The 19,804-nt window shown below is 48.8% G+C and overlaps 1 protein-coding gene across 5 annotated transcripts in view; it reads right to left on the bottom strand.

Annotated features, from left to right (window-relative positions):
- CCDC33 (coiled-coil domain containing 33) overlaps positions 1 to 19,804 on the bottom strand; it is a 115,386-nt gene that overhangs the window by 38,947 nt on the left and 56,635 nt on the right. For all 5 annotated transcript variants that reach the window (XM_058294481.2, XM_058294480.2, XM_058294483.2 and 2 more), the window contains one exon: positions 5,778 to 5,963. In XM_058294481.2, the coding sequence (XP_058150464.1) occupies positions 5,778 to 5,963 (186 nt within the window). The remainder of the gene's footprint in view (positions 1 to 5,777; positions 5,964 to 19,804) is intronic.

Genomic DNA, 19,804 nt, shown 5'->3' with positions numbered 1-19,804 from the left:
CCAGCTCTCAGGGACTCTACCTCCGCCTTCCGGGCTGGGGGATCCAGGCACATGGTGTTGGGTTGGCCCTTTGGGAATGGAACTGGGCCTGTCCAGAGACTGCGCGAAGCCCCGTCACCTTAGCTGCTCTCACCCTGATGTGAGAGAGACTGGCTCACCGTGAGCTGGCTCGGGGCGTCTAGGGGGTGAAGGGAAGTCCTTACCAGCTGCTGAATGAATGGAGAGTCGTCTTGTTCATGACGACCCACAAGGCCTCGCTGTTCATGCTCACTTAAACCGCCCCCTCTGGCAAGCAACTTCCTGTACTGCTCAGAGAGGAGTCAAGGCTTCCTCTGGCTCTGCCTGGGTTTGGACCCATGATCGCTGTGACCCCAGGGGGCCCACCAAACTTTGCACTGCATTGATAAAAAGCACTTGAAAGGTCTGTGTCAAAACCAGGTGTCCTGGGGGAAGGGGGCCTGAGACAGAAGTAGCTGGGCTGCAAGCACCAAGGGAGAGGAGCCCCAGTAGAGTTAGGGGTGCTGATTAAGCACTGCCAGCTCCCTCCCCTCAGAGAAAGCACAGACCCTGCATCCCCGCCACCCCTCCTCCGTTCCCAAGGTGCTCCTTTCTCCAGAAAATGTTCAATTTCCTATTAAGCCAAAGTAGGCTCTGGAGGGACTCAGAAGCAAAATTGTTTCTTGGGCTCTGGGGAATGTGCTACAAGACCAGACATAGATATACACATTCCGGAAATCAGGTGACACCGAGCCTCGCAGCCTGGGAGACAGCGGTCAGAGCCGAGGGGGATGGTCAGGCACAAGGTCACTGCACAGCCACTGCTGTCTGTGTCCCTGGGGCCTGCGGCTTCACTCCAGGCTCTGCCGCGGTGACCACTTTCTGGAGAGGGGCTTAAACCTTGTCCTTGTTTATCCTCCTTACAAATTAACCAGGGGGGTCTTTTCTCACCGCTGACCTACAGCTTGCCTCCCACTTTACAGTGAACGCGGAATAGCTTGGATGATAGGAGGGGTGGATTTCAGCTGGCCACCCCTCCCGTGTGTCCAGGAGTTACACACCTTGTGACTGTGCCATTGCCACCCTGACGCATTCTACTGCTATTCAAGAACCTTCTGCTACTCAGTAACATGTCCAGGTTTTACACGACCATGTTCTTGGCTTACTACTGCATTCTTTGGTCACACGGTTGCACTCACCTGCCACGCGCTGTCACTAGATGGCCTGGGTCTATTGCTATGCAACTGCACTGCACCGTTCCATAAACTGAATTCTCTATTTTGTCACTGGGCCTCTTGGCTACGTGAGTTCATCCATTGCTATGTAATTTTATTTGGTTGCTATGTAACAGTGATCCACGGCTACATGGCTGCATGCCATCGCCCTGCAGCCGTACCATGTTGCTACCCACCCATGTTCTATTGCTTGTTACTGGGCCCTCCTGACCCTGTAACATATTTGTCCAGGGCCTGTCCTTAGAGCTAGAGTTGGGAGCTAGACCTCTAGGGCGCAGCTAGGTGAGAGTGTTAGTGTTGGGAATGATTGGCATGGTAAATATGAGCTAAATGAGAGAAAGAGACAGAGAAGAGAGCTGTGTTACTGAGGGACACGAGTGGAGGATAAGCAGGGTATGGATCCCAGAGTCAGGAACTAGGAGGAAACAGGATGGACTGGGGACAGGCTGTGATGAGGACGGGGGAGGGGCAGGACCTCTATCCTGGTCCTGAGTGTCTATGGGACCCAATGGTGTCAGACTGGCTGAAGGGCCCAGGGTTGGGTGGGCAGGCTTCTGTGGCCATCTAGTATTTCTCCTTGTCTGTGTGCAAGGCAGTAGGGAATAGCAGTATAGGAAAGCCTTGGACAGGTGTCCCACCTCCGGGCCTCCTCACTGCCAACCTTTGTAAAATGAGGGAATTGGACAAGATTTGCTCTAAAGTTCCTTCTGATGCCCATGTCCAGCCATAAACTCTATGGTATGATTTATCAGTGACTCTTGGGGCCCAGAGATGAGGAAGTGTGTTCTTTAGTTTAAGAGCTGAATCAGGTGGCGGACTTGGCCCAGTGGTTAGGGTGTCCGCCTACCACATGGGAGGTCCGTGGTTCAAACCCCGGGGCCTCCTTGACCCGTGTGGCGCTGGCCCATGCACAGTGCTGATGCGCGCAAGGAGTGCCCTGCCACGCAGGGGTGTCCCCTGTGTAGGGGTGTCCCCTGCGTAGGGGAGCCCCACGCACAAGGAGTGCGCCCCTTAAGGAGAGCTGCCCAGGGCGAAAGAAAGTTCAGCCAGCCCAGGAATGGTGCTGCACACACGGAGAGCTGACACAACAAGATGATGCAACAAAAAGAAACACAGATTCCCTTTCCACTTACAACAACAGAAGCAGACAAAGAAGATGCGGCAAATAGGCACAGAGAACAGACAACCGGGGTTGGGGGGGGGGGAAGGGGAGCAAAATAAATAAATAAATAAATAAATCTTTAAAAAAAAAAGCTGTATCAGGGAGGCTAACAGGACCTAACCCATTAGGGAACCAGGGCTAGCAGCCAGTCATGTGGCTTCCTCAGGTTTCCAGCAAGGCAGAGGTGGGAGGAGTAGCGGGACTGTGGCGCCTTCTCCAGGCACGCAGCCCTGGGACAGGTATTCTCAGAGTGATGTCAGGGTGAGCACACTTGACTTAGTTCTGGATAGAGACCCAACTCACGTCGTCTTTGGTAGTCTGTGGGTGGGGGGCAGCCCCCAGTTCCCTTGTTATCACTTGGAGGAAGAGCCTCCCAGAATCCTGTCTTAGGGACCCTGGACCACTTCTTTCTCCTCCTGTCACTCACAATGGTTAGACCCTCTTGCTCAGAAACAGTTCCTTCTAATGACTAACCTTGACTTCGCAAGCTGCCAATTCTGAAGAGAAGCTTTAGATGAACTGGCCCACTACCCACATTGCAACGTTCTTTCAGATGTTAAAAGAAGATTGTTTTAATTCCCCACCTATCAGATCCCCCCTACACTTGAAGACCTTCCCTCCTCAGCCCTGTAGCACTCTTCCTCTTACTCATTATCATCATCAACACTATCACCATCATGGCATTTAAGAAGCAAAATGAGAGCTCTGACCCAAACACATTCCAATCTTTTCTATTTCCTAACTCCTCCAAACCAGATCACAGTATTATCTATACTAATATCTCTCAAATTGTCCAGACCCTTAGACTTGTTGACCTCAATTTGGACCTTGGATTCTTTGCCCAGCAGAAATTTTCACCAAACTCCAAACCAGCAAGCCCCTCCGTGCCCAGTACCAGGGTCGGGCATGGCACTGCTCCTGCCTTTGTCCCACTTGGGACAATGCCCAAGTGGCTGAGATGAGAGCTTGTCCAGCCAGGCAGTGTTCACAGCACCTGTTCCCAGAGGAGGTGTAAGGCAGGGGCTGACTTCCTGCATCCTGGGCGAGGGTGGGGACTTAACCTGATGAGGCTTGGCGGGCCCATCCCCAGGCTGCCGCACTGGAGGAGGGGGAGAGAGGGGTTCCATGAGTGCTCCCAGGGATGTGACTGGGGAGGGAATGCCTTCCCCTTTCTCCTCCCTTTCTGTATGCCTCTCTCCTCTGATGACACTTTTCTTTTTCCTTTTGTCCCTGGAATTTCACCTCTCTCATTTCTCTCCTTCACTGCCTCAGCTTGGAAGTCCAAGAAGGGGCCGCCATATGGGGAGGCTGTGGGGGGGCAGCAGGCTTTTGTCTATTTATGCTGCCCGAAGTTTCTGAAGACAAGATCTGTATCTTTAATGTCAACCTGTTGATGGCTGGTTGGAAGGCGGCGCCTGAGCTCTTTTCCCAAGGGGCAGAGGTGAGAGGAGTGTGTGGCAGAAGATGGCCCTTGAGTCCTGTGGTGCCTGATGGGGAGAGTCCTGCTCCGGGGTGGGCAGAGGTGTTCCGCGTGAGAGTATCTTGGGCATATGCTTCCTATCATCTGATGGGACAAATTCTAGAAAGGTGCAGAAGTGCCAGGGGGAAATGGGGAGGCTGTCAATAGAGCGGGCTAGGTCCTGAGAGGAGGCTGCCCAGGGCTTCCCTGTGAGCTGGCGGCCTTGGCTGGGGCCTGTTCTCAGGAACTTCCGGAGCAGCGTTCCCCATGGGATTCGCTGTGGAAGAAGGGAGGAAGCCGCACGAGGTCCCCATGGCCACTGGGGACTTCGGCTGGACTGCTTCTCTGTTGGCCTACTCTTTTTCTCTCTCTTTTATATAACAAACTTTATTTTTAAAAAGGTTTTAGATTACAATAAAGTTACATGAAAATTTAAGGGATTCCTATATATGCACCCCTTCCCCTCCCATAAATTCCCCTATTAAAAACATCTTACAATTGTGTGGTATTTTTGTTACAATTTTTGAATAAATATTGAAACATTGCTCCTAACCAAGGTATATAGTTTTCATTGTCATTTACACATAATTCCAATACCCTAAAAATGCCCTAAGTTCCACCTATTATTTCCTTACCCTCCCCTCAGAACTTCTGTTAACCACTATCTTTATAACAATGTTACATATTCTTTTTTTTTTTAATGTTACATTCAAAAAATATGAGGTCCCCATATACCCCCCACCCCCCTCACCCCACTCCTCTCATAACAACAACCTCCTCCATCATCATGAGACATTCATTGCATTTAGTGAATACATCTCTGAGCACTGCTGCACCTCATGGTCAATGGTCCACACCATAGCCCACACTCTCCCACGTTCCACCCAGTGGGCCATGGGAGGACATACAATATCCGGTAACTGTCCCTGCAGCACCACCCAGGACAACTCCAAGTCCCGAAAACATGGTGGCCTATTCTTTAGCTCTCTGCATCAAGGGCTGGGACTTGGCACTGACCTCTCACCAAATACCAAATTAAGGCACCACCTCAGCCAGAATGTCACCTTCACCAACCCTTCTTGAGTACCTGGTCAATGTGACAACAGGCAGACACCTCAGCCTTCATGGATAAGGTCACAGATTGTGATCAAAGATGATATCCTCTTTCCTTTAAGTCCCCAATTCTTGGGAAACAGACTTGGCCCAGTGGTTAGGGCGTCCGTCTACCACATGGGAGGTCTGCGGTTCAAACCCCGGGCCTCCTTGACCCGTGTGGAGCTGGCCCATGCGCAGTGCTGATGCACGCAAGGAGTGCCCTGCCATACAGGGGTGTCCCCCGCGTAGGGGAGCCCCACGAGCAAGGAATGTGCCCCATAAGGAGAGCCGCCCAGCGCGAAAGAGAGTGCAGCCTGCCCAGGAATGGCGCCGCCCACACTTCCTGTGCCGCTGACGACAACAGAAGGGGACAAAGAAACAAGACGCAGCAAATAGACACAGAGAACAGACAACCAGGAGAGGGGGCGGAATTAAATAAAATAAATAAATCTTAAAAAAAAAAAAAAGTCCCCAATTCCCCTTGAATAAGTAAAAAATAATCTGTCAGGGGCCTCCCATGACGTGATGGACATGCTCCCAAGGAAGTTCTGAGTTAATGATTCCTTGAATAATTGGAACCCTGTCTTACAAAAGTTGGAGGAATTTGTTTTAAAAGAAATCATACAGAGGCTTCCGCCATAAGGTGACGAAACTCTCTGTAAAATGAATTCATAACTTCCACCAGTTTAGCTTGGGGTAACTCACATACGGTGTGCCAAGAGGGGAGGTCTACGTGCCCCCTGTGGCGTGACGCAGGCCCCCGGGGGGCCGCCCTCCCCGCGGCCCTCTCCCTGCCCTGGCCCTCTCTGCCCTAACGAGAGGCACTCACCGACTCACGGGACGTCTCGGGCACCTCCTCTGCTTCCAAAGAGACGGGCGTGCTGGAGTCTGCTGTGGAGCTCACCGAGGACTTGGACCAGGACTCGTGGATGCTACCCAGCTTCTCATCTAGGATTCCAGGGTCCAGAGTGGGCAGCAGTTTGCTGTTGCTCAATGTCAGGAAGGTTTCTGGCCTCTGGGAGAAGAAGGTGCTGAGATTAGGATAAGCCCTTTCTCTGGGCCATGTTCACACTTCCTAGCACAAGCCTATTCTACACCCCTGAGACTATTCCGCCCTCCCCCCACCCCCTATGGTGCAGGAGGCCCTACATGGCCTCCTACCGACTGCCACCTTGCCCAGTGCCTCCCAACCCCATTGTCCTCTTTGCTGTGTCTCCAAGCCAAGGTCTTTCCTGCCACAGGGCCTTTGCATTGGCTGTCTTCTCTCCCTGGAAAGCCTCCTGGACCTTTACCTGGCTGTTCTCTTCTCATCATCCAGGGCTCCTCAGATCGGTAATCTTTTCAGAGAGGCCCTGCCTTTTGAAATAGAGGCTCACCCTATCTAAAGGAACACCTCCTTGAATTTATTCTCTTCTTACATTATACCATTTTATTGTGTTCATAGTACTTAACTCAAGTTTGAAAAATAGGCTTACTTGTTTACTGTCTGTCCCCCTCCTCTAAGGCCCACACTGGGCTATAAGTTCCATCGAAGCAGGGAACTTGTTTGTCCTTAATGCCTGGCTCATTGTAGGGACTCAATAAATATTTCAAAGAAATATTAAAGTAACGATGTGATCTATGAGCTCCATACTCAGGGCAGTAACAGCTTCCAGGATCGCCACACTTCTTTGATACCCTTGGCTGGATGTACTAATTTGTCCTATTTCATTTCTTTTATCATCCTCCTATCTCACCACCCTTTAATCAGGTTTCTTCTGTGTCATCCGATGGGCCTCCTTCTCCCCCCATGTCCTTTTTCCTGTCCTCTCCTGGCCTTGGCATACCCATTACCCTCACTGCTGCTTGTCTAAAGCCTGGCCTCACACAAATAGTGCCCCCCTGCCCCCCCAGGAAGCCTTGAGGCCTCCAGCCCATACTTGCTTGCAGCTCTTCTGGGGTCTTACAGCCCAGCAGTTGGCCGTCTGTACTCCCACATTGCTCTCTAATTCTTGGCTTGCTTGCTGTTGTTATTTTTCTAATAGGACTTTAAGTTCCTTGGGATTAGGGACAAATCTTATGCTCCCTTTGGGGAGAGATTACTTTAAATCTGTTTGAAATCTTGGCTGGCCCTAAAAGGTGCCCATTGTTCAAAGAATCATGCAGTCCCAGGGCTTGTAGCGACCTCAAGGTGACCCACTTCCACCCTGCATCAGATGTTGGAATTCTCTTGGCCTCATGGCAGACATTATCGAATTTTCTGCTAGAAGCAAATAGAGCAATGGGCACAGTGCCAACCAGGACAGGTGTCCTCAGTGTTAGAGGTGACCGAACATGTAGCCTGAACAAACAGGGGAGACAATGAGTACAGGTGGGCTTCCGTTTAAGAGAAATCTCCATTAAAGTCCACACATATGAGCCAGATGAGTCAGACAAGGACCCTTCACTTTGCCACTGGCATCTTTTAAATAAGGAGTTCTTTATGCCTTTTTGGAATACAAGCTGACTTACAGAAATTCAGTTAACATGAAGCCTTTCCAGGATGTGTCAATTAGAGTAAGGGACCATCATCCAGTCCAGACTAGGCCTCATTTCCCCCTGCATCAAATGGGTACAAGGAAAGAGAGTTCTAAAGAGAAAGCAGCTATAAAAGACTCAGCATGAGAAGAATGAGGCATTAGGTCACCTGGGGCTGGACTTTGGCAGACCGTCTACCACACTTCACAACCAAGACTTCTGGGCCTGCTTCTTTCCTGGATCTCCAGCCTGGCTGTACCTCTCACCTGCTCCTTTCTGTAACTATGGTTCAGGGAAGGCAGGATTCCCTTGGAAGTGCCTCACTGACATAAAGCCTTCTATCCCCCCCAACACACCCAGCACCTCTGTGTAGCATATGAGTTAGAGGGTTTGAGGTTTTCTGGTTGCCTGGATATTTTAGATAAGAAAAAGCATCACATTGCCTGTCTCCTGCTCAGAACAGCTCAACACCAGGTTGGTTGCAGAGGGAGAGCTACAGAAGGCTACTGGAAGGATGAATGGATGGACGGAAGCAGGAGAGAGTAAAGGAAATAACTGTACTCAGCCAGGGCAAAAACCATCTCCCCATTGACCGGGTGGCCCCTGGGGCTTGGGGAAAGATGCTGGTTTAGGACCTTAATGACATTTCTCCTCATTTCCAGGCAGAAAGCCGATCTTGATGCCCTGGATTTCATAGACTGCCATCTAATCCAGTTAGAACAGGAAGTAGAAGTAATGAAATCAAGGGAGAGGTCTCCAGAGGTCTCCCCGCCACCTCCCCCCCACCCCCCGCCCATCAGTTCTGAAAGCAGGAACCAGGGGCACCTTGCAGAGGTTCTCTGTTTTAGTTTCCCAGCTGCTAAAACAAATACCATATGATGGGATGGCTTAACAACAGGAATTTACTGGCTCCTGGTTTCAGAGGCTAGAAGGCTTGCTTCCCCCTGGGATCAGTGCCTTCTGGCTGACCAGCAGTCTTTGGGGTTTCTGGCTTCTCTGTTACGTGTTACGTGGCAATGCACATGATGATGTCGTCTCCCTCGGCTCCTGGGCTCCCTGTGGCTTCTCTCTCTGCACTTTCTCTCTAAGGCCTCCAGTAACAGGATTAGGACCCATCCTGGTTCAGGTGGGTCAGCCCTTAACTAAAGTAATGTCATCAAAAGGCCCTGCTTACAGTGGGTTCACACCCACAGGAATGGACTAAGATCAAGAATATGTTTTTTTTCTGAGACAACAAAGCTCCAAGCCACCACGACTCCCCTCCCCCACAATCTGTCGCCCTGGTCTCCACCCTGCGTGACCCCAGCTCCAGCTGAGGAGCCTCAACTCAGAGACCCAGAGCTGCCATTTACAAGCTCCAGATTGCAGCTGGGCACCCCTCAGGTACTTTCATGTATATTCAGAAATTTACTATGTATCATTCATTTAACTTCACCACGAAGTTAAAATAAAAGTGAGACTGATCTTTCAGCACAGATCAGTGCCTGTCCCCTATCAGTCTCTGGTAGGAGGAGGTGTTCTGGGAAGGCAGGAAGGAAAGGTAGAATATCTATGGACTTTGCTCTGCCCATCCCACCCCTCCCGGACCCCCTGCTGCCCCTCCTTTAGCCCCTGCCAGATTCAGTGATTCCGCCTTGCTCCCCCCCTGGCTGGCCCTGGCTTGTATCTGCTCCCACAGCTGCTCCAGGCCCGTACCCACCCGTTGGGGACTGGATCATGTCCCCCACAAAAGGCATGTTCAGGTCTCAAACCGTGGTCCTGCGAGTGTGGACCATTTGTAAGTAGGGTCTTTGAAGATGCTGTTAGTTAAGGGGTACCCAAAGTGAATGAGGGTGGGCCTTAATCAGTACAGCTGAAGTCCTTGAAAGCAAAGGAAATTGAACACAGAAAGGGAAGCGATAGGGAGCTGCTAGGAGCTGGAAGTCAACGGAACCCGGAAAAAAAGGAGAGAACACCACCATGTGCATTGCCATGTGATGGAAAAGTCAAGGAGTCTGGAAGACTGCTGGCCAGCCAGGAGATAACTACCCTCTGGAGGAAGCAAGCCTTCTAGCCTCTGAAACTCTGAGCCAGTTTAGAGGCGAAGCAGGTGGGAATGGGGAGAAACGCCTCACTGACTTTATGGGAAAAGCTTCAGACCTCCAAACAGGACAGACCTCTCAGGGGAGGCTGGAGGCAGGTGCTTTGCCATGTGCGGTAAAGGGTGCCAGGAGGACCACAATGCCTAAATTATGCCTAAGCAGTTCCCTTCTTTGGAGCCAGAATTGTCTCTCGACTCCTCATGGGGGGAGGAGATTGTATCCTCACCCCCTTGCTCCTCATGAGAAGGGGCTTGTCTCGGACTGGAAGGGGGAGGGGCCAGGATGCTGGAAGTGATGGGTCAGGGTGGAGGATGGGGGAGAGGGACCAGGAGACTAACTCCTCCCTACTCAGGCTCAGTCTTCCCTGGCTCTTCCCTTCCCTCCCCTCCAGGTGAGGAGGGGGATACCTCAAAAGCCTGCTCATTTGCTTCTTTATTTGGCAGACCCTGGCCCTGCCCAGGCTCTAACCTGCTGGGGTGGCTTGTGGCTGACAAGTGGCCCCTTTTTCTCTGGTTCCGTGGAGGCAGCACATCCTGCTTCATTAGGGACAAAATTGGAGACCGACTTTAAAAGCTCAAAGCAATGCACAGCCATGCACTGGCTCAGACTCAGTGCCCATCCTCCCTCCCCGCCCCCACCCCGGCATCTTGTGCTGCTGCATCTGCCCCACACCACATGTGAGTGCCATGGTGGAGAGAAGACATCCCCTTCTCACACCTCCCAACCCTCCCCGTTGCCAGCAGTCTGTTAAGACAGAATGGGCCAATGGCATCACGGATTGAGGCTTCTTGGGTCACTTGTGGCCCCTCAACCCACATCCTTTGCCTCCCCCCTACTCAGTCCAGCCCCTAGATCCCTGATCATGCAAAATGCAACAGTTTCAGCCTGCCCCAGCAATTACAGACTAGCTAGGCTGCAGCTGCTGTCCTTGGTGCTGAAAGCACCCGCCTTTCGCCTCTCGCCCCACCCTATTTGAATCCTCTAGCTGGAGCACACATGCTCTTAATTCAATTAGCTGGCCCTGAACCCTCCCCAGGGAGCCTGGAGCGGAAACTGACAAATTCTGTTTAACAAAGACATTTGTCCCCTGCCTGCTGGCTTTGGGCTCTGCCCGCCTGTATCCTCCTCATTAGGTATCTAACAAAGTGCATCCCAAGAAATCTGCTTCCAATCGCTAGTAATTCAGGAGGCCTGATGCAATTTTCTCCCTGATAAGGGTGTCTCACCCACTGGCAAGTGCTGTAATGAGCCCTGTGCAGGGCCTCCCTGATCAGTCACTGCTTTGTCATTTCCTGTGGCCGCAGTTGTAGGTTCTTATCTCTTCAGCTAAAGGCGAGGCTCAGACAACAGGCCCCTTCAAGAGGGCTTGCTACTTCTCCCTGCATATCACAAGCCTCATTTATGGCATCCCCCCATGGTCCTGCAGCTGCAGCGGGGTCTGTCGCCCAGCCGAGCAGGGCCTGAGTGTTAATCCTCGTTGGGGCCATTATTAGCTCCCCAGAAAATGGGGTCAGAGGGTTAATCCAAAAGCAAGTTGTGGGGTCAGAGAAGGGGAGACAGTGATAAAGATTTTTAAAATCCTGGTGGGGATTTAGTATTACATACAGTCCTGCCTGTGACTCAGTGGATAAGCTGTGGGCTCACTCTTGTTAGTCTGAAACCTCTTTCTGCATTTATGCTTTCTCACTGGGTTCCCCTTATGCACATGTAGAGAGACCTTTCTGATGTAAGGATCAGATCACATCCTACTGCTGCTCAGAGACCTTCCTCAGCTCACCACTGCTTTATGACATAGTCCAAATCCTGTATCCTGGCATCCAGGCCCTTCATAATCTAGGCTTCACCTCGCTTGCCAGCCTCATTGCCTAGTACAGCCCCATATTCCCCGCATGTCCCAGACACTCTCGTGCCTCCATGACCTTCCACGTGGTTACCTCTGCCTGGAGCACAGGCCAATTTCCAAGCCATTAAAAAAAAAAATTCCATTAATATATTGCATTTCTATGCTTTTTCAGTAGCTGAAATTAATTCATATATTTACATTTTTGTATAAATGTTTCTTTTTATTTTTTATTTTTAATATTGTCTTTTTTTAAAAGATAAATAGATCACACAAAAACATTACAGTAAAAAATATAAGAGGTTACCATATACCCCATTCCCCACCCCCTGCTCCTCCCACATCAACATTCCCTTTCATCAACAAGGCACATTCATTGCATTCCTTGCATTTGGTGAACACACCCTGGAGCACTGCCACACCACATAGACCATAGTTTACACTCTCCCCCAGTCCATCCAGTGGATTATGGCAGGATATACAATGTCCTGCATCTGTCCCTGCAATATCATTCAGACAACTCCAAGTCCTGAAAATGCCCCATATCACCTCTTCCTCCCTCTCCCTGCCCTCAGCAACTCCCGTGGCCACTGTCTCCACATCAATGATACAATCACTTCCATCATTAGAGTCACAACATTTCTATAGTAGAATATCAGCAAGTCCATTCCAATCCGTATTATATTCCTCCATCCTGTAGACTTTGGGATGGTGATGTCCACTCCACCTCTAAATCGAAAGGGGGCTTAGATCCCACATGGCATGGCTGATGGATGCAATTTTTCTGCTTGCAGCCGTAGACTCTCTCAGTGCCCTGGTGTGGTGGTTGACCATTCTCACCTCCCCATCAGCTGACCTGGGTAAGTCCAACAAACTGGAGAGTAGGTGTTGCAACTTTGCTGAGGCTCAGGGCCCACTGGGCCCATGGACAGTCCAGAGATTCAAGTCTCCTGAGCATACACCAACCCCAGCACCAACTACAGGTTCAGTAAAAGTGATAGAAGAGGCATGTGTAGCGAGGTCACATTTGAATTCAACTCCATCACATTCAGGAGCACAAATTCCAAAGTAGGGCCCACCGGCAAGGCACCAAACTCCAGAGCCATCTGTCATGGTCATAGAACCTGTGGGTCTCCATAACCCTCAGGAGCAACATTACCTGGGGTTGTATCCACCTTGGTTGTCTCTGGGATCCTGCTGAGACATACATAAGCGCAACTCCTCTGATGACCTCCCAACTAATTTTGAAGTCTCTTAGCCATATAAACTCTTCCATATTTGCCATTTCCCCTTTTTATTCAAAGTCCTCTCCCAGTTGCTTCACCAGCTGGTGATGGTAGTAATCCCTTGGCACCAGGGAGGCTCATTCCCGGGAGTCATGTCCCTGCCGGGGGTGATGGAAGGGGAAGGTAATGCATGTACATGCTGAGTTTGGCTTATAGAGTGTCCAAGCCATTTTTTGAGGCAGAGCTCAAGCCATGTCTCTTTGCAACTCTTCCTCTGACCTTTGTATGTTCTATGCATCTACATCTACTAGAACACTCAGCAAGATGGGTGGTAGTAATTTGTTGAGGTGCTTTACTGTCTGGCACAGGGAAATAATCTAATAAATAGTCAATGAAGTCATACATGGATGGGCCATGGATTCATCTGGTTTGACTGAAGGAAGGTCTAGATTAGGGTTGTCTGGTTTTGAGATGGGGAGAATCCCAAGAGTAGCCCCCATCTTCTGAGAAGATTGGTCTGGAAGCTTCTGCCCTGTCTCTCCCTTACCCCCTTATTCAACCCACCAATTATGCACTGAGCCCATAAGCAGAGCAGAGCAGGGAAGGGGAGGGCCTGAATGTCCAGTTTTCTTGACCATCCTTGTATCCTGACTCAATGCATGCCATCTCTGACTGGAGTCACATTCTCCAGGCAACTCAGGGTCCCATGGATGGCAAGGTGTTTGGGATGGGTCCCTGGTGTGGCTCTTGGTCCAGCTCTGCCCACCGTATTCTCAACCAGCCTATGAACTCCTAGGCCAGGGAGCAGGTCTTCACTTCCTTCATTTCCTCCGCAGCCCCCAGCACAAGGTTCACTGGGGACTTCAGCAATTCTGGCTTATAAAGTGATGGTGACCAATCTCTCTCTCTTTTCCTTTTTCTCTGAAAAATTGCAGTGAGATCAAATGTGATGCTGGTGACATTTCTCTTCAGCATGTGACAAGGTTTCCTGCTGTCCTTATGGATGTGAAGCTGGTGGTGTGGCTGTCCGGTAGGGCAGGCACTGAGTGATGGGTTAGCAGGGCTCCATCATTTCCCCTCCCTCAGGAGACCGTCCTCATCCCCGATGAGTTCAGCATGCTTGTCAGCAACTTGGGTGAATGATTCTAAGGACGCGTTAATGAGTGCAAGACACCGTGCTAGGCATTTATACACACTCCCTCATTCAATTTTCCTGACTGATGGGGATTGCGACTCCCATTTTATGGATGAGGAAAGTGAATCTCAGAGTGGCTAAGATCAAATGGAGGATCCAGGACTCAAACCCAGGTTCTTCCAACCTGATGTTGCTTATATATTTCAACACTGAAAGTGTCCTTCCTGACCACATCCACAGATGACCTAGAGCTTGGGGTGGGGGTGGAGGTGGGAATGTGAAAATGTTATATAATAAAATCATGGACTAGAATGATCTCAATAGCCTAAAAATGGGCAGAGACCAAGAAAGTGAAGTATCACTGGGGAGAGAAACTCTGCCTAACTTCAAAATAGAGTGGCAGAGGGTACAAGGTGAGGATGTGCTGGCTGACAATGGCTCATGTGCCAGAGACTGGACTCCCAGCTCTAAATGAATCCACCCTGCCTTGGCAAGTAATGAAATAAAACAAATAGACTTTGGCTGCACAAAAGTCAAGAGAATGTTTAGAGAAAAGGGGTGAGAATCCTTCTCCATGCACCAATGCTGATCTGGCCCCACAGTTCTGGGATTGCTTTAAAAAGAGTTGTCAAGAGGAGGCAACCTGGAGGATGAGAAGAATAGAAGCGAAGCCTGACAAAGAGTAATAAGAGGAAAGAGATTTGGTTCAGGCTGGAGACTACATAAGAACTTTGCAGACATCAGCAAGGCTGTCATTGGCATGGAAGTTGACTTCTCTGGGGGCATTAGGAAGGAAAAGTGGGAGGGAGGAGAAACTGGAGAGAAATACCAGAGATTTCAGGGGAGTTGATAGAAGTTGGAGAGGTTTCTGATAAGTAATGAGTTCCTTGTTCTAAGAAGTGAGCAAGTACAGTCTGTAGAATCCTCTGTGGGTGTTGGAGAGAGTGTCTGACTCTCTTTCTGAGGTGGGAGTCAGGGCAAGAGTTGCAGGATAACCAAGAGACTGGGGGAAGCAATTTTTGGCACCATGGCATGGAGAACTACTGGGAGGATTCAGGCATTGCGAGAAGCAGGGAGGGCCCTTTTATGGTAGAAGGGTTATCTGTTCCCAGAGCAAGCAGCTGAGACTCAAAGACCAGGCTGGCCCTGGAAAAGCCCAGGCTCTCACCTTTGTCACCTGTCCCCACCCACAGCCTTCTTTTAGTTGGATGGGAAGTTCTCCAAATAGGGCCAGGCACCTGAGTGGGTGAGGGAAAGGGTACCTGTGAACTGGGGGAGGGATAGGCTGGTTTCTCATCTTCCCTCCCATCTGACCCAGGAGAGTGAGAGAAGAGGGAGGGTAGGAGGACTTCAGAGGCAGAACGGAAGACAACCAGGGAAGTTGAGAGGCGGTGGAAGGGGAAGGGTCTCTCTCTGGATCCATCATCATTCTTATGATAGTGTTTCCAGGGCTGGGCCTTGGGAATGGAGACAGAACCTTCTGGAGGACAGAACCAGCCGAGAGGCTGCCATGATTTCCTGGACCCTGGGGCCTTCCAGGAAAGCGTGTTTGGTGAGGAAATGGAGGCAGGTTTGTGTTGGGGCTGCTTCAAGGACCAACCCAGGGCTGTCATATGTGTCTTTCAACAAATCCATAAAAAATCATCAAAAGCCAGCATGGGCTCCACCCTGATCAAGATGGCAGAGTAAGATGCTTCAGGGTTCTAACTCCCACAGAAGCTTTGAACAACCAGCAAATTGGCAGAAACATCATTTTCAAAGCTCTGGAAAACAGTTGAAGGATTGCAGTAACAAGATGAGTACTGAATCAAGAGAAAGTCTATTTAAAAGTGCCCCTGCTTGCCCCTCCCTCATCCCCTCACCAGCTTGGTCCCACTTCTGGAGGCAGCAGGGTAACCCTCTTGCACATACCTAGAGCCTGTATGACTGGCACAATCTGGTGGTGGACTGAAGTACCCAATATTCCAGAACTTTCCCTGTATGTAGAAGGTGGCACATAGTGCTCTCCTACAGAATGCTGTGGGAGAGCTGTCAAACTTTGCTGCCTGAGGCAAGGGATTGCTGGTTGTAGGATATACAGTGCAGTGCCCCAAACCATAAGGAAACTATTTTCTAGGGAACAGGGGACATTTCTATCCCTGTAAATGGGGGGATTTATGGGCCATGCAAATGCCCAAGACAAGATGCATGTGCAGAAAGGACCAGGGTGGGCCTCCTGTTGACTTGGAGCTATTCTCTAAACTCATTGTATGGGTAAGCCCTAAAGGAGAGCACTCGCACAGGTCAGTCTGCAAAGATGGGGAAGGGTATTTACTCTTTCCCTTTTTTTTTTTGTTAGCTTCTGGCTAACAGGAAAGCTCTGTTTTAATACTAGCTGGGTATAATAAGGTTAAGGAACAGATACCTCAGAGTCTAAATTCCAGTGATGAAATAAAATATTTTATTAAAATATCAAAATGTCTAGATTTCAATAAAATAATGTAAAACATACAAAGAAACAGGAAGTTATGGCCCAGGTAAAGGAGAATATTAAGGCACTAGAAACCGCTAGTGAGGAGGACCAAGCCTAGGACAAACCAGACAAAGACTTTTTAAAAAATGGTCCTAAATATGCTCAAAGAGCTAAAAGAAAACATGGGAAAAGAACTAAATGAAATCAGGAAACAACAGATAAACACAAAGAGAATATCAATAGAGAGATGGAAATTAGGACAAGGAGCCAAACAGAGCTGAAGACCATAGTAACGGAAATTAAAAATTCCCTAGGGGGTTAACAGCAGATTGGAGCTGGCAGAAGAAAGTCAGGGAACTTGAAGAAAGATCATTGAAATCATCCAGTCTGAGGAGCAGAAGAAAGAAAGCTTGAAGGAAAGTGAGCAGAGCCTGAGGAACCTGGGGGACACCACCAAATACACCAGTATACACATGTGGGAGTCCCTGAAGGAGAAGAAAGAAAGGGGCAGAGAGCATACTCAAAGAAATAACAGCTGAAAACTTCCCCGATTTAACAAAAATACATGAATATACACATCCAAGATGCTCAATGAACTCCGAACAGAGGAAACTCAAATAGATCCACGTCATGACATAATATATTCAAACTGTCAGATGCCAAATATAAAAACAGATTCTGAAAACTGCAAAGAGAAGAAGCATTCATGTGCAAGGGTGCCTCAATCAGAGTAAGTACATATTTCTCACTGGAAACTATGGAGGCAAGAAAGCAGTGGGATGACATATTTAAAGTTCTGAAAGCAAAAAAATTGCTGACCAAGAATTCTCTATCTGGCAAAACTGCCTTTCAAAATTGAGGGAGAGTTTAAGATGTTCCCAAATACACAAGAGTGGAGGGAGTTCATTACCACTAGACAGCCCTGCAAGAGGTGTTAAGGGAGTTCTGCAGGTTGAAAGGAAAGGACCATAGACAACAGATTGAAGCCACATGAAGAAATAAAGATCTCCAGTAAGGGCAATGACACTGTTAAATATAAGTGCCAGCACCACTGTACTTTTGGTTTGTAACTCCTACAGGGATTTTTTACTTTTTACTTCCTACAGGATCTAAAAGGCAACTGCCTGGCATAAAATGTAATGAGAAATCTGTGGGTTTGGACTCATAATGTGTAAGCATGTATTTGTGATAAGAACTACATAAAGGTGGGGGAATGGAGGAGTATAGGAACACAGTTTGTGTATACTATTGAAATTATTTTGATATCAAAGTGAAATAAGTTGTTACAGATTTGGGATGGTAAATTTAAACCCCTTGGTAGAACTACAAAGAAAATATCAGAGAATATGCAAGCTCATAGAGACAGAAATTAGAGTATAGGTTGTTGGGGCAGGGAGAATGGGGAATTAATGTGTAGAGTTTCTGTTTGGGGAGACAGGGAAGTTTTAGTAATGGAAAGTGGTGAGGGTACTGCAAAATGTGAATGTGATTAATCCCACTGAATGGTATGCTTGGGAGTGGTTGAGATGGAAAATATATGTTGTATATATGTTTCCACAATATAAAGTAAAAGCAACTAAGGAGACAATGACAATTAAAGGCCTGATCAGGACCTAACAAAGGAGGAGAGAAGGCTCAAAAGGACTTTATTGGGACCTATGAAAAAATTAGAATATAGACTGTAACTTTTATATCAATGTTAAATTTCTTGAACTTGGTAACTGCCCTTAAGGTGGATACAGAAGTGAATATCATTGTTCTTAGGAGATATACATGGTAGTATTAATGTTCAAGGACTGTGAACACTACACTCAAGTGTTCAGAAAATGGATTGACAGATAGATGGCTAGATGGCTAGATAGATGGTTTGGTAGATTTATGGGTAGACAATGATAAGGCAAGTTTGGCAAAGTGTTAAAATTGGTGGCTCTGGGAATCTGGGGGTATAGATTGGAATTCTGTATTGGGTTTGTATTATTTATGTAACTGTTCTGTGAGTTTGAAAGTATTTCAAAATCAAAAGTTTAAAAAAAAGTCCAGCATGGTTCTGTCTGACGTCTCCCCTCCCTTCCACTCCATATTTGCTAAGTAGCCACTTTCCCCATTCTGGGCTGATTTCCAGAGAGCTTTGTATTTGGTCTTAAACAAAACAACAGAGCAGCCCTTTGCATGACATCAAAGATTCACCCTGCCCCTCCCTGTGAGTGGAGGGAGGGGAGAAGGCCAGGCAGGACTGTGGAGAGAAGCCCCTTCCCTCAGTGGGGGAAGCAGGGGATACCACCTCCTCTCAAATGCACCCTCCCTGTGCCAAAGTCCAAGGAAGCCAGTGGGTTTCTAGTCCTTGGGGCTGTGGGCTGAGGAAGGGGTGGCCAGCCTCACAGATATCCTAATGAAGACAATGGATCCCAAATCCACAGCCCAAGAGGGGAAGTGTTGCTGAACACCCAGACAACTGCCCAAACTTGTCCCATCTCATAGGGAGGTGCATTTCTAAGCACAGAGGCAGGCACCGACACTGTGCAAGCACCTACTGTGTGCAAGGCCAGGCTCTCAACCCACAGGGTCAGCCAAGCAAGCCTGGTCAGTTGTGGCTTCACTTGAAAGAGGCTGTTTACAGCTGGAGGGCACCCAGGATGCTGCAGGATCTTGAAACCAGTTCATTAAAAGAGCCAAACTGCTTAGCCTGGAGAAATGAGGCTCCCAAGGGAACAGATCACAATCTTCAAAGAAAAAACGCTGAGATCAGAGGGTCAACTGAGGAGACCAAATGTTTCTGCATGCATGCATGTGTGGAGTTGCCATAGGGTCCTGGATACTTAGGGCCTAATGGACCTCAGTGATCATTTAGCCCAACACCGGCTAAATGTGCAATAAAGGGAAGTTTTCTGTGTATATGCATTTTTCTAGTTTTGATATACCGTGTATATTTATATACATAATCTACACACAAATCTACACATACAACTCCAGCTTAAGGCAGATCACACTATACCACAAATGTCCAAAGACAAGTCCTACTAGAAGATAAAAGTTTAACCCATCACTAAGAGAACCACCTCCAAGCAGTCTTGCAAGAGAAGACCTTGTCTTGTCATTCACTGTGAGACCTGAAAGCTTTGCTACCCAGTCTGCTAGCAAGCGTGTTAGATAACCAATGAAGTGCGAGAATCTACTGAATCAGCTCAGAAGTCATGTTGGGGTTACACTGCAGCCCCAGAGAGGAGAGCCAGGATCATGGGGTAGAAGGCAGGCACCTCAAAGTGAGGTGAGCCTTTCTATCAGCTGTAGCTGCTGAGCTATGGGACAGGCTACTTCTGGAAGCAGCAAGCTCCCTGTTGCCGCAAAGCAGGAGAAAGGCTGGGATGACCTCCCATGGTGGAGGCTGCCATCTTTTGAGGGTGGGCTGTTGAAGGAGAACTCTGCAGTCCCTGCTTATTTGGAAATTCCACAATACTCTTGTTCCTAGAGTTCTGAGAATGGGTATTTTAGTTTCCTGGCTGCTAAAGCAAATACCATACAGTGGGTTGGCTTAACAACAGGAATTTCTTGGCTTGCAGTTTCAAAGACTAGAAGGCTTGCTTCCTCCTAGGCTTGGTATCTTCTGGCTGGCTGGCAATTTTTGAGTT

The sequence above is a fragment of the Dasypus novemcinctus genome, chromosome 3, assembly GCF_030445035.2.
Source record: "Dasypus novemcinctus isolate mDasNov1 chromosome 3, mDasNov1.1.hap2, whole genome shotgun sequence".
Taxonomy (NCBI): Eukaryota; Metazoa; Chordata; class Mammalia; order Cingulata; family Dasypodidae; genus Dasypus; species Dasypus novemcinctus.
This window is presented reverse-complemented; position numbering and strand designations above follow the sequence as displayed.